The sequence below is a fragment of the Protopterus annectens genome, chromosome 13.part0 (assembly GCF_019279795.1).
Source record: "Protopterus annectens isolate FY-2018-M chromosome 13.part0, PAN1.0, whole genome shotgun sequence".
NCBI classification, from domain to species: Eukaryota; Metazoa; Chordata; order Ceratodontiformes; family Protopteridae; genus Protopterus; species Protopterus annectens.
In genome coordinates, this window is record NC_056747.1 from 240,877,826 (window position 1) to 240,893,427 (window position 15,602).

At 37.8% G+C, this 15,602-nt stretch overlaps 1 protein-coding gene across 2 annotated transcripts in view; it reads right to left on the reverse strand.

Moving 5' to 3' along the window:
* PLPPR3 (phospholipid phosphatase related 3) overlaps positions 1-15,602 on the reverse strand; it is a 316,736-nt gene that overhangs the window by 31,941 nt on the left and 269,193 nt on the right. For both annotated transcript variants that reach the window (XM_044053791.1, XM_044053792.1), the window contains exon 3: positions 9,990-10,175. In XM_044053791.1, coding sequence (XP_043909726.1) covers positions 9,990-10,175 — 186 coding nt within the window. The remainder of the gene's footprint in view (positions 1-9,989; positions 10,176-15,602) is intronic.

The window sequence follows — 15,602 nt, forward strand, 5'->3', positions numbered from 1 at the left end:
TTGGTTTAGTGACACTTCCTCATAAGTTTCCATTTGTAGTATTTTCTCTACTCTGTTTTCATAGTCATTAATATCCATTAAGACTAAACCATTGCCTTTATCAGGCTTCATTACTCTTACTTGGGCTGTTTTTGATACCTTAAGTATTTCCCATTCCTCTTTACTCATATTCTTTTTATGGTGCCCGTCTTTGCCAGTTATGCTTTAAAATCTAATTCACATACTTTCTCAAAAATCTCTAACATAGGATGTAAAGAGGGGTTATACATACTGCATATAGCATAAGGTCTTACATCTAAGGCATTACTGTTACCCATGATTGAATTTAGATTAAGTTTTCTCACAAACAATTTTAAGTCCAATACTGTTTTAGCCAAGTCCATGTTCTGGTCAGGGACGAAAGACAGTCTTTTAGGAAGGAGTTCAACCAGTTCTATCGGAACTCAAAGGAAGAATAGTTATAAATTGCGAAGTCCCCTTCCACATTCTTAACTAGAACACATTTCTGTCCATCTAGAAGGTTTATTTGTGTCTTTTGACTTTTCCCAGTTAGGGGTCGCCACAGCAGAACTCCGGTCCGCTAATGATTGGCAGTAGATTTTTACGTGCTGGCTTGCCGGGCCTAACGCACAACCATCAACGAAGGAATGCCCGTTCACACATGTCACCACACAGAAGATGCACTAACTGAGAATTGAACGGGCAACGTCTAACTGTGAGTTGACAACGCCACTGCAGCACCACCACCGCAGTCCTCTCTGTCCATCTAGAGATTCTAGAAGGTACTGTGAGGAATTTCCCTCCACCTCTTGTTGTGGGCTTTCCTGTGGTTATTCTTCCTCTGCTGCTTGCCTCTGGTAAAATCCTGCTTCACCCCATTTGAATTATTCAACCTTTGCTCATTATTACGTTGTCCGTACTGGTGATAATCAACATTATCATGTTGATTCCAATTTGAATTGTTATTAGTTCATCCCTGATGTTGATTATGAATCTGCTCCTTTCTCCGAGTTTTGTTATTGCCCCATCCTGTATTATTTCCACCTCGTACTTCCTTGTTCGTGGTGACATCCCTTGAGTCATTAGAGGTGATTGCTGTGTTATTTCCTCCCTCTATGTCTTGCATATTCATAGTGCGGGTGCGGTTTTGTGCATTCCACACTTGCGCTGGTGATGGGTGAGGGTAGGCGGTGCCGTTCTCATATTGGAGGCAATCCCAGTTCAGCTTTTTTATCTTGGTCGCCTTCAATTTATTTAGGTGTTGATCTATGCTCTGGAAAATTCACAGATATTTGTATTTATACCTGCAAAAGTCAACATGATTTCTTATTGACTCGTCAAGTATTTGTACATCATGGGCTATATCTTGAGCCGTCTTATGGTAGTGTTTGATTATTAATGCTAATAAATCAAGTCCTTGCTGGTTAAAAAGATTTATAAGTTCTTTATGAGAGTCTGTGTCCGGGTGTCAGAACTGTCACATACTGACAAATTCTAAGTCCCTTAGGGACTATTTTTAAGTGAATACATTCATTAAAGTATTCTATTTCAAGACATAATTTTTTGTATTTTAACAGTTTATTGTCCAGTGCTGTTAGATTATCTCTCATGGAATTACCTCCGACTGGTGGATCCATTGGTGTATTAGATGCTTGTTCTTTAAAATTCAAAGGTGCTGCAAGGCAAACTTGCATATTCGACTCCCCAATAAGCCTCAGAGGTAAATTACTCCCTTCACTGTAATCCAAATTGCGATCTTCCCTTTGCTCGTCATTCAAATGTCTCAAATTAGTCCTGGTGGTTCCTTCCCCAGCAGAATTTTGAATGGGAGGTAGTGAAACTGCGCCAGAAAAAACATGTAGTTATTGCAACATTTGCTGTGAGGCATTCTCTTTCTGTATACAGTTCATTCCAAGCTGAGGTTGTTCTAGTCTTTTATATAAAGCCTCTACCTGCTTCGGGAGGGTAGATATCATCGCAGTCAAATTATTCAGTGTCTCTCTCTTGTTCTCTGGTTCTGTGAACAAGGGTGGTGAACTATCCAGTCCAATAGCTGCCATGAACTTAGTACAAAGCAAACAAACCAACTAGATAAACAACCGCAAAAAGCAGACTGATGAACAAAATCAAAATAAGTTCCAGGAAGGCAGGTAGACTGGAGTCCAGATGTAACTTTAAATCAAAATAAATGTATTTGTATAAAGTGCTTTTCGTCCAATTCTACATATGAACTTCTTCAGATACACTGTTACTAAATAAAATGGTGCTTAAAATGTCCTGCCTTACTAGTCTTGTGATCAAAAGACCAATCAAGAATTTAAAGTACCCTCTACATAAGAACACTTATATTACTCAGACTTCTCTCATACAAAAGCATATAGTAAAACTTTTTTAAACAACAAATAAATGTTAAACATGAGTAAAAACATGAATATGAAAATCTAAATTCTTATTCAACTACTCATAAATATTATCTTTTTAAATTTTTCAGTTTTAATATGCTGTGGATAGAACACGTCATTTAAACCTGGCAGTATATATGCATCCAGGCATATTTGCCACAACAATTCAGATAATTCCAACATTACTGTCATTGGACAACCTCTCGGGTTAGGCCACATCTGCTGTATTATCCAAAATTTAAAAGTGTGCCCTGGGTTCAGACTGACATGTTTTGCTAGGAATTTTTGCCCTTATTCCTGGAAATACTATATAGGTGTTCATAAATCCTTTCACGTAATTTTCATTCTGTTTTTCCTACATAGAATGAAGGGCATTCTTGACATTTAGCCAGGTACACAACCATTTTAGATTGACAATTGCATCTATTATTGTTCTTCAATTTCATGCCCCTGACTTCTACATAATGCCCTTCTTCTATATATTTTCATTTTCAGTGGAGGCCCGGGGAGAAAAACTCTACAGTTAATCAAATATTATACAGAACAAATACAAAGTGAAAGAGATATTTATGGATACTTAATAACATGCTTTCAATCACATAAAGTTAATCATAAACCTTAGTATAGTATAACATACTTTCAATTTACAAGAGAGTAATTGTAAAACTTAGTAAAATTGATACATATCATAGGTAGGAGAAACTGTGATTTAGAGGAGAAGGAAAAATGATATCAGAGATGGTTAAAAGCAGAATCTGAGTAGTTAAGTGTGTGAAGTTAAGGGGGCTTACACTGTATTTCACAAGTACAGCTGGGATTATTTAAGAGGTGGGTTTTTAGTGCAGCTTTAAAGGCTGTTAGGGAGTCAAGTTTAGCAATATATGAGGGGAGGCTATTCCTCAGTTTGGCAATGTTACATGAATATAGGAATTGTTCTGCTCATTTATTGGGTTTAGCTACATTTAAAAGGGTCCTTTCTGAGGAGCAGAGGGTTCTAGTTGTAGTGCATGTGTGTAAGATAGACTGGAGTGTGGTACAGCTATCAGATTTGAAAATTAGCTTATAAGCAAATGCTAATTGAGTATAATAGAGAGAGTAGTGAAATTCAAGCCAGGACAGGTTTGAGATAGCTTTGCAGTGGTGTGAACAGTTGGGTATGTTGGAGGTGAATTTTGCTATCTTGTTATAGCACGATTGCAGCTTATTACTGAGGGATGTATGGAGGTTGGTGAAAATGGGTTTCCATACAAGAGGGATAGGATAAGCAAAGTGTTTGCTAGTTTTATCTTAGTTTGTTTATCTAGATAGAGTTTATGTTGGTGTAGTCTGCCCAATCTGAAATGGGTTTTCTTTACTTATTGAGTATGTGTTGTTCAAAACAGAGTTTATTATCAATAGTGATACCTAAATGTTTTGCATATTGCACCTGTTCAATTTCTGTTTTGTTATGTGAAAAAAATCTTGAAGTCTACAGCTGGAGGTTTGGATGAAAATAGTAGCAGTTTAGTTTTTCTTGGGTTCAGCATTAATTGGGCATTATTTAGCCAGGTTTCTATGGAGGTGAATGCATCTTGGGTGATTTTCTGGAGGTTAGTGAAATTGTTGGAGGAGATGATAGTTGAATTATCAGCATTTTGAATCAATATACTTTGTTGGGAGGGTTTAATTTAGATCATTAATGAATATTTTAGAGTATTAGTCCTAAAATGAACCCTTGGGGGACACCTGTGTTGTTTGCCAGATAATGTGATTGTTGGTTTTGCCATCTAACCAATTGTTGTCTATCATTTAGGTAAGAGGAAAACCAGGTTATTACACTTAGAGAGCATCCAAGTTTTTTATAAGTATTGTAATAACTTAGGGTGTTAAATTTTATTTCTAATCAATATAGTGTTCTTAGTCCTATTTTATGTAGATATTTACTTTATATTCTACTACAGCAACTCATGTGAATATCAGTGACCTCTGTCCTTCCAATCCTCCTACAATCCTAATCCTAACAATAATGTCCTATAAAGTTAAATTTGTACTTATCCACCCTAACCTATATTCTTCAAATGGCTGTCATCAATAAACTTCAGAAACAGAGCTTTTTTCAAATAGCATTATCTATCTAATGTGCATTACATTTGTACCATATAAATGTTCATCGTTATCAAAAGTATACTCACCTCCTATTAACCCCAGACTCTTTGTATTCCACTAGCTATCCAGTAATTTATTTCATTTTTTAATCTTCCAACTAATTTCTAATTCAAACAGTCCATCATATGAATTTATCATAGCATACTTCCCTAGGTGTTATACAATGGATTCTTCTTCTTCTTCTTCTTTCAGCTGCTCCCGTTAGGAGTCGCCACAGCAGATCAACTGTTTCTATTTCTTCCTGTCCTCTGTATCTTGCTCTGTCACACTAACCACCTGCATGTCCTCTCTCACCACATCCATAAACCTTATCTTAGGCCTCCCTCTTTTTTTGTTACCTGGCAGCTTTATCCTTAGCATCTTTTTCCCCAATATACTCTGCATCCCTCCTCAGCACATGTCCAAATCAATGTAATCTTGTCTCTCTGGCTTTGTCTCCAAACCTTCCAACCTGGGCGGACCCTCTAATATACTTATTCCTAATCCTGTCCATCCTCGTCACACCCAATGCAAATCTTAACATCTTCAACTCTGCCACGTCAAGCTCTGACTCCTGCCTTTTTGTCAGTGCCACTGTCTCCAACCCATATAACATAGCTGGTCTCACTACCCTCTTGTAGACCTTCACTTTCACTCTTACTGGTACTCGTCTGCCACAAATCACTCCTGACACTTTTCTCCATCCACTCCATCCTGCCTGTACTCTCTGCTTCACCTCTCTTCCATACTCACCATTACTCTGAACTGTTGATCCCAAGTACTTAAACTCATCCACCTTCACCACCTCTACACCCTGCATCCTCACCATTCCTCTATCCTCCCTCTCATTCACACACATATATTCTGTCTTAATCCTGCTGACCTTCATTCCTCTTCTCTCTAGAGCACATCTCCACCTCTCCAGGGTCTCCTCCACCTGTTCCCTACTCTCACTACAGATCACAATGTCATCAGCAAACATCATAGTCCACGGGGACTCCTGTGTGATCTCGTCTGTCAACCTGTCCATCACCATTGCAAATAAGAAAGGGCTCAGAGCTGATCCTTGATGTAATCCCACCTCCACCTTAAACGCATCTGTCACTCCCACCACAGACCTCACCGCTGTCACACTACCCTCGTACATATCATGTACCACTCTTACATACTTCTCTGACACTCCCGACTTTATTTATTTATTTATTTATTTATTTTACATTTGTTGACCAGGCTAGTCCAGCTGGATCAATGTCCATTTTCAGTGGAGGCCCGGGGAGAAAAGCTCCACAGATTAAAGCAAGGTAATAGAAATACATGTACAATAAAGACTTATGACACAGGCAATGAGCAAAAATACAAAGATATTAGTCCAGGTCAGGTAATACAAATCTAAGAAAAAAACAAATAATACCAACTACGTAGTAAGTAAGGCATTGACTACTTTCAGTACAAAATATGGGAGGGTGGGAGTATTACGTAGTTCAAAATGTAATACATACTTATAAAAACATTAATTGTAACAAAAAAATTTTTTTTTTTTTTTTTTCATATATGAGAACAGTAGTAACAATAGAATCATTAAGTCATTTATGATCAGAGAGAAACATTGCAGTGTTGAATAAAGAAATATGATAGTAGAAAGATGAAAGTAGGTTAGTCAGGATTGGTACAAGAGCAGAGCCAGAAATTGTTCAGATGTAAAAGAAGTTGTTTCTTAAAGAGAGGAAGAGTGGCTAGAGAGGAGATGTGTGAGGGAAGGTTATTCCATATTTTGCCAACTGAGTTGGAGAAAAGGCAGTTACCTGCAGAATTTGTAATTCTAGTAGTGTTAACTTGTAGCTTTTCGGAGGAGCGTAGTTGTTTCAGGTTATTATAGGGAGTCAAGAGGTTGCTAAGAGCTGGTGTTTTTGATGGTTGATATAGAATTTTATGTGCTATTAAGAGTTGTTGATAGATAAGCTTGTTAGGAAGTTCCAACCAGTGTAATTGTTTTAAGTTTAGACAGTGGTGAGTTCTATACTGAGATGCTGTGGCAAATCGAGCTATATTGTGGTAAGATGTAGTCAGTTTCCTAAGTTACCTTTAGAGAGATTAGTGTAAATAGAGGAAGCATACAGAAGGGTAGAGATAAGATGTGATTGTGCTAAGGTGGTCCGTGCTTCGGGTGTAAGGAAGGGTTTGATTCTGTACAGTGAACCAATCTTTTTATTAACTGCTTTTATTGTGTTATTGATGTGATAATCATAGTTAAGATTATTATCAATAGTAACACCAAGCAGTTTTGTAGTAGAGTCGGGGGAAATGTGGGAATTATCACTTGCAGTAATAGTGAAGTTTAGTTGAGTAGATTTGTGGGTAGGTGAGAAAAGTAATAGTTTAGTTTTCTTGGGGTTGAGAAGAAGACATCTTTTTGAGAACCACTGTTCAACGGTTGAAAAGGTTGATTGTGTAAGAGACTGGAGTTCTCTTTGAGAGGAAGCCATACAAATTATGGTAGAATCATCTGCATATTGTATACAGGTAGTGTTTTGGATAGATGATTGGAGATCATTAATAAACATAGAAAATAAAAGTGGGCCTAGTATAGATCCTTGAGGTACTCCTAAAGAGATAGGTAGTAGAGCAGATAGAGAATTTTTCCAGAGTACTGCTTGTTGTCGATTTTCAAGATAGGATGAAAACCAGGTTAAGGAAGAGTAATCCAAGGCACGGGATTTAAGTATGTGTAGAAGAAGTGTATGGTTTACCATATTGAAGGCTTTTGACAGGTCTAGGAAAAGAGAAGAGGTTAGTTTGTTGTTGTTATGGTTACAGTTGATAGTGTTGGTAAAAGAAAGTAGTGCAGTGGTAGTACTATGTGAAGGTCTGAATCCATGTTGAGTGTTAGCTAGTAGGTTGTTAAGGAGGAGATGGTTAAGTAGTTGTTTGTGTATACATTTTTCCATGATTTTAGCTAGAGGAGATAATAGTGCTATAGGGCGAAAGTTAGAAAGATCAGTAGATTTACCTCCTTTGTGTAAGGGTATGATGTATGATATTTTCCAGATTGCTGGGAAAGTACTCTCTTTTATGGATCTGTTTATTAGGATAGAGACAGGGTAGGCAATAGCTTTAGCTGCTACTTGCAGGAATTCAGCAGGAAGCTTATCTGCTGAGGGGGTAGTGGGTTTAAGTTTTTGTAAAAGAGATTGTATATAGGAGGTGGATATGGGTTGTAGTTGAAGGGGAGGAAGAGAGTCATTGAAGCTACTTAAGAGCAGTTGAGAAGTGTCAGGAGATAGGTGGTTAGCTAGACTTTGTATGGAAGTAGTAAAGAAAGTATTGAAGTTACTGGCTATTAAAGAGGGATCATCAGGGTCTGAGTTCTGTGGGTTGGGTGTAACTATTTTGCCTGGGGTAAGTAGATTGTTAATAGTAGACCAGAACTTTTTTGGTTCTTTTTTGGTGGATTGCTGAAGTTCAAAGTAAAAATTCTATTTATCTGAAAGGATGGCTTTTTTGGTACTGTTTCTGAGCTCTCTAAAGGTTTGATGATCTGTTGGGTTTCTAGAGGAACGCCATTTATTCCAAGATTTATTTCTGAGTATAATAACTCAGTATAATAATACTTCTAAATATAATAAGTTCTGACTTCCTCATACAATACCACAACTCCTCTCTAGGCACCCTGTCATATGCTTTCTCTAAATCCACAAAGACACAATGCAACTCTTTCAATGGATTATTATGACAACTAAATTATTAAACCACTGTATATGGCAATTTACAGACATGGTATGTCCTTATGCAATAATGTTATGCAGTATATTATGATTTAATAAATGTTACGGCTTTGGTGTTAACAATTTACCAGCTTTTGTACCCCACAAATTCTTACAGTTAGCACTTAAATCACTTGCTAAGATCTTATGCAATATATTCTGAATTACAACATTTTGTGACACAGTATGTTATAATATAGTGTAATGGCAGGTGATTTGATATGTTGCAGCAGAAGAGGCACTCCAGTAGCTGTATCCTCCGTTCCACTCACAGAACGTAGAGGGATTATCGGTGATGCAAACCATGGCCAGGTTTCAGGAACCCAATCGCCAGTGATAAGCCCCATTTACAGCTGGAGGTAGCTGTTTCCAGTTCTTAGATAACTGTACCACAGTGCTTACCTTTGAAGAGGTGCAGCACCATGAGTGGCTGTCTCTCTGTCTACCACAAATGCCAACGAGGAATTCCGGAAGAGCAGCATATGAGAACTGGCTATATGCTGCCCCAAGGAATGCCTGTGATAAATGATTTACACAGCCAAAAGTTCACAGTCACTTATTATTCTTAATGTGAAAGATCACATTACAGGTAAGTGCCTTGGAGTTTTGCAGATAGGTAGTGCTCAGGGTGTCTGCATGTGTTTATGTCTGTTTATGTACGTAGAGATGTGAGTTCTGTAAGGTAAGTGTGAGCGTGTGTGTGTGTGTGTGTGTGTGTGTGTGTGTGTGTGTGTGTGTGTGTGTGTGTGTGTGTGCGCGTGCGTCTTTGCCTGTGTAGTTACAGTTGGAGGTTAGTTACAGCATAGATGTGATAGGTGTGTGTGTATATGCGTGGATGGACAATCACACTTTTTGCCAAAGCCTTAATGCTTGTGCCCAGCCTGTCTTTAAATCTTGGCCCACGTCTATCAGAATAAGATATCTAAATATCATACTGTCAGCAAGCTATTATAAAACATTTTTCAGCAGGAGACTTCACTGATTCAAATGGTTTATGGAAGCTGTAGAGTGGAGATGCTTGAAATGAACCTATCCACCCAGTGCCCATTTGGAGTCTACCTGTTCAAAGAAATCTCTGAGCTTATCTGCCCAGTGATCATGTCACCTTGTGAGCTACTAGATCACCTTGCCCAGTAGTCTCACTGATTTATCTAAATCATTTAATTTCATTTCACATGCAGGAATACTGGCACTCAGTCCAATGGTTCAAGTATCTTCATTGTCTTATGGATGCATGAACGTAATCAGTAAATAAATATAATAATTATGGCTAGATACCCATGTTAAAAAAATAAATAAATAAAACTGATTGAACTTTTAGACTACCTGAGCACTTTTTCTGGAGCTGGCAAGTTGTTTCTGAGTTGTTTCTTGCCAGAAAAGAAGGTCATACCTTAAGATAAAAGGTTCATATAGTCAAAAAGCTTGGACTTTTTTTTAGCATTTCATTTGCATATTAAAATGTATTAAATTGTTGACTTTCTTTTTGAGATATTTAAGCAGCATTTTCATGACCACACTGAATTCATCTGATTTGTAGCTACAAATTATCCACACGAAGAAACAGTAATAACACCTTATACCTGTTACCATCAGTCTGTCACAAAATCTTGCAATTTTCCAAAGTTCATACACCTGTTGAAACAGAAGGTCTTAGTTAACTGTTTCCATTCCCAATAATCCAAGCTGCAGGTATACCTACCGAGGCAGCAGGAGCAGCAAACGCCAAGCTTAACAGCATAAGCAGCGGTATGAGTTCTTCATTGCTCTCCACGTAGGGCATGCTGAGAAGACGGTCATAGCACTGGAACCCTACTTTGGCTGGTTTGAATAAGTCTGTCAGCTCCAAGAAGTACAGAGTAACAATGGAGGAAGCAACAATCGGGAGCTGCAAATAAAGACAAGGAGAGTAACAGGAGTTTATGAATGTGGCAAACATTTACCCTCCATTTTCACATAGACTTAACATTTCCCTTTCGTTCCTGCCAAGAGATTTTATCTAATTCAGTACAATTTCTCATTTCCATGTATATCCAGAGTCCTTGGGTGCATCATACATCATTCATTTTGCTCCTTTAATCGGGTGTATTTTAGAGGGGGTGTCATCCCCCGGGAACTCCTTTGCAGCTATACAGAAGTGCTTTTCATTCAAAGGATAGGACAAGCTGCAGTGGTTATCCTGGTAGTGAGATGGCATCCAGAAAAGCCCTTTTCTAACTATTTTGCTGACTGTTCTGTCAAACCCTGCAAACAGATGTAAACAACTGCTAAAACTGATGTATTTTGTCAATATAATATAAAAGAGAGGTTTTTAAGCTTGAAAAATCATGTTTACTTGGAATAACTAGGTGTCACTCAATTACCATATTCAAATACTGCTTTGACATTTTGTTGTTGAATATATACTGATTACACATTAATTTAAAGAAGTGCCTAAACGATGTTAAACATTGATAAAATAGCACAAACAATCTTGAAAAAGCCATCAGTGTGGTATTAAACTTATGTGAATTGACTTTGAGTGAGTCTGAATTTGATTTAAATGCTACCTATGACTTTGGTTATATGAACTGTGTGAAGTGCTCCTCTATAGCCCATTGAGCTAGTATATTTGACTTTAGTTCTGTCTGATTTAATCTGAGCTAGATGACCAGGTAATAGTACAAATTTTTAAGAAGTGATGGAGAAATAAAAGTCTGAGATAATGCCACAATGAGCAGTATTTCTGTCTGGGGATGACAATGCCTTTTGGAAACTGTTTATGATGTATTGACCTTGGTGGTTGGTTAAGTGTAATACAAAGAACAGCAGTGTAATTCTTGACTGCAAATAATTGTATAGTAACTTAAAAATATTATGTTTTTTTTCAGTTGTTTTGCTAAGTATTCAGGTTTTCTTCAGGGTCACCAGGCATGTTTTTTCTTAAAACAGAGAAATGTGTTATTTCTATTCTACTGGCAAACATATAGTAACAAGGTTTTGGTTGTTTAAGAATTTATGTCTATTTATAAAATGGACAAGGAAAACTGAAAACTAAAATTGTTTGCTATGTGTGCATCAGATCTGTTCCGTGCATGGGAAAAAGGATTGTGCAGGCCAGATGGACTTTACATTCACTCATAGATATTGCATAAAAATAATAATAAAAAAGAAGGCCTGTAAGTTATGCACATGCTGCTGACAGGAGAGTTGCTCCCATCTTGTAATCTTCTGTGACATCTAACAGTGATAACCTATATTTCCCTACTGCTGTAAAACAATGTATGCACTCTTCTGCGTATATATAAAATGGGTAAGATACCAGATGACAACAGTACTGAAAAAAATAAAGCAAAATAAAACAAAGAAAAAAAAAGAAGCTTCTAGTACATGTCTGTCTCAGCCTAACTTCTGCTTCCCACTATCAAAGCTGATCAGGTTGCCATCATTCTGTAAAGGTAAGTATGAATAAAAAATTAACACCTGTGTTAAAGGCAACAACAAAGCCTTTTTCATTTATGTCAGAAACATTAAAAGCAATACCCAGTAATGTGCTGAGTGAATATATAGCAGCAACAGCTCTCTCATCTTTTCCTGGTTAGGGGTCGCCACAGCAGAACTCTGAGTCCGCTAATGATTGGCAGTCAATTTTTATGGTGCCGAGTTGCCAGCCCAACCTTCAAAGAAGGCACACCCATTCACGCACGTACTACCTGCATGTCTTTTAAATGTCACTCGACTGCAGGGTGGACATGCAGACTCCACACAGAAGGCGCTCCAGCCAAGAATCGAATGGGAGAACCTCTTGCTATGAGGCAACAACACTAACCGCTGCACTACCGCGGCCATATATAGCAGCAACAGCAAAACATATTTATTAATTACCAAATGACATAGCCAAGATATTAGTGGATCATTTTTGTTTTTTCAAATTTCACATCCTTTTCTAACCCTAGCTATTACCCATACCACTCCCCGAGATCACTTCAGAAAAAAGTTCTGAGGCTATTTACAAAGCCAAAAGCACTATATCCATGGGTCCAGACAGTGTGCCAGGCTGCCTTATTGTCAGCACCAAACACAACCTTACATACTCATTACTAAAGCTTTTCAGTCTCAGTCTTTCCACTGGATTCATGCTGGAGGTATGTTGAACCGATGTAGTTGTCCTGCTCCACAAGGGAGGACCCACCACTGACCCTGAAAACTACAGACCTATAAACCTCAGCTGCCTTATCTGTAAGGCAGTGAAGTACATTGTTATGCAATGTATTAACTAGGACATTAGCAGTCTGCAATCCCTTGACCCAAACAAGTCTGGGTTTGTTAAAGGTAGATCTTACTTTGTAAACCAGGGCAAACTTCTCTGAAAAAGTCAGTGATGCTTTGCATGCAGACAAACCAGTTCATACCTTTTACCTTAACCAGGCCAAGGCCTTTGATACTTCTTACATTATGGCACTCTTGACAGTGTAAGTCTAAGTGTAAAGCCCATGGCTATAAGCTAAATGCCAAGAAATGTAGTATTGTGTCATTTGACCTACCAAATAGATGATGCCCCTTTGAAAACTGACATAGTTAGTGGGGACCTGGGCACTTTCATTGACAATGAACTATCCTTAGATCACCATTTATAAACTGTCATTAGCAAATCCTTTTATCTAGCCAGACTAATTACCAGGGGTATATCTTCTACATCAATAAAAGTTATTATTTTCATCTATTCCTCCCTCTTCAGACCCATACTACAGTATAATTCCCCCTTATGGACTTATTTAAATGTATGACTCGTCTTGAAAGACTGTAGTGTTTCTTCAATTAAGATAATCAAGGGCATGTCTTTCTTGGCCTGCACAGACCACCTTAAAGCATTTTCTCTCTCTTCTCTGTTTCTAAAAAACTCTAGAAGTGGGCCACTGTTTTAACTACAAATCCTGGAAGGATATAGTCCTATGTTTAGTCCTGGTTAGGGGTCGCCACAGCAGAACTCTGGGTCCGCTAATGATTGGCAGTAGACTTTTACAGTGCCGAGTTGCCAGCCCGACGCCCAACTTTCAAAGAAGGCACACCCATTCACGCACGCACCTACCTGCATAAAACAAACAAAACCCAAGGCATCCACTCAAAGGAAAAAAACTTCTGCTGCAGCACAAATAGGACCTGCTGTTATGACAGATATCTCTCTCTCAATGAATTCCTTTTGTAAGGAATAGACTTCCCTTAGATAAAAAGTAAAATAGTTCACTGACCCCCTTAAGTGCAACCTGGACAAATGGATGGTAAATAATAAATTTACTCCTGGTCTGGACCCTCAAACCATCATTGAAAGGGGTCAAAATTCATTTTGTAGGGTGCTGATTAACTGAGATCTTCAGACTAGGCTATGAATGATCTGTCTGATCAACAGCCTAGTATAAACCTAAGAACTTATGATATCACCGCTTCTCTCTAGAGCAGGTGATGCCTATGACATCACTCAGCATTATCATGGCAAACTCCTATACAACTTTCATCTTCAGCAAGGGCCCATCATATTGCTATAGCCAGTACTGCTGAAAATCCCTCTGCAGGAAGAACAAGATCATTTTACAGCATTCTGGAACTCTGAATTCCATAGCACTCGAAGTATCCAAGACCACTCACTCTAGTCCACTTAAAGAGCAAAATGGTAGCCTCAGGCACTTGGGCGCACATTTCTAAATCATGTATTGTGAAATGTAGTGGTGCACCAAGGCACTACTGCATCTCTGTAGCACTGCTTTTTAACACCTTTATTGATTTATCACTTAAGACATAGGCAAACATGCATGTATATAAAAGAAAACAACCCATATTAACACATACTTCTCAACCTCTTAGCACAAGAAATCCACACAAAACATAAAATAATTGGGGGACAAAGGTCTACAAATAAAGCACATTTCAAATATTACTCTTATAAACTTAAAAAAGTTGCTAGAATAACAGGATTTGTGTTAACACACATTTTTCTGATGGATATGAAGTCAGAAACTTAAAAATATGTATGTCATTTATTGACTTCAATCCTCAGCGATTTACCAGAAAAACATCAATTTTATGTGGAAAAGACAAACATATGAGGGAAAAATCTGGACATTTGTGAGGTATGTATTAACATGTTCCTATTTACAAACATTGTGTATCATGTATGTATTTTCTTTGTATATCTATCATCAATCGAACATTTCAGAAATTGCTCAATTCCTGTCTTCCTTTAAATTTCACTCCTCCTCCAAAATATTATTCTGTATGTATTGCTCCCACAATTTTTATTGTTTTTTATGTAATCTGCTGCTACTGTTTTCTAAAGATCCCATTTCCAGTTCTTTTATCTCTGTTACAACATTCAGTACTTCAGATACAGTTGGTTTAGACTTTGATTTTCATTTTCACCAGAATTAAGCTTAGAAACGCCTTACTAGGTCTAGGCAACTCAGATCCTGTATCCCAGCTCAGAAAATAATTCTCTGAGTTAAACTCATTTGCACAGACAGTATTCCTGACAGAGTACTCTGTAGGGACTTTTTAAAGTCTGCCAATTCATCACATTCCCAAAACACGTTTCCAGTTACCTCTTTCCTCCCCATCACATCTTCAACATTTGGCATCTACCTGAGCAAAAATACTTTGGAGTCTGCTCGGGGTATAAAAATACCTTTGGAAACACTTCCAAGCAAAAATCCTAAATCTTTTAGACTTTGTTGCATACTTGGGAGATATACAAACGTCCTTCCATTATTTCCTTGTAAATTGCTTATCCAGTTTCTCTTCTCGGTCTTTTCTAACCTCATCTGATTGACTCCTATAGTTATAGTGCAATATTTCATGTGCCCTACTAATTATCCCTTTTAACAGCAGCTTTGGTTCTAGATTCAACTAAAAACTCTAGCAGAGCACGTCTTTCACTTAGGATTCCCCTGTTCCATTCTCTTTGCCTATACTCTGATAGCAATCACTGTTAGGGAAGGCAGTCTGTAGCCTGGAGTCCAAACATCTTTTTGGCATCTTCCAATTCTATTACCTTTCCTTGTCTAGTTATTTGCTCCCAATACCTTGGTTCCTTTGTCAGTTTTCTCCAATAAATTCTAACTCTGTCTTGCCTATTCTCTGTACCTCTAATTGCAAGCATCCCTATTGGCAAAATCTGCTTTCTCCGTTTTTGCATTGGCTTATTTCTTAGAACATTTTCTGCTACTTTATGTATATAATATTCTATAGGCCTTTAGTTTTCCTGCTTAAGGTTCTGAATCCAAAATCCACTCTCTTTGTATTTCATGAATTTCCAACATTTATCACTTGCCACTTTGAATTATAG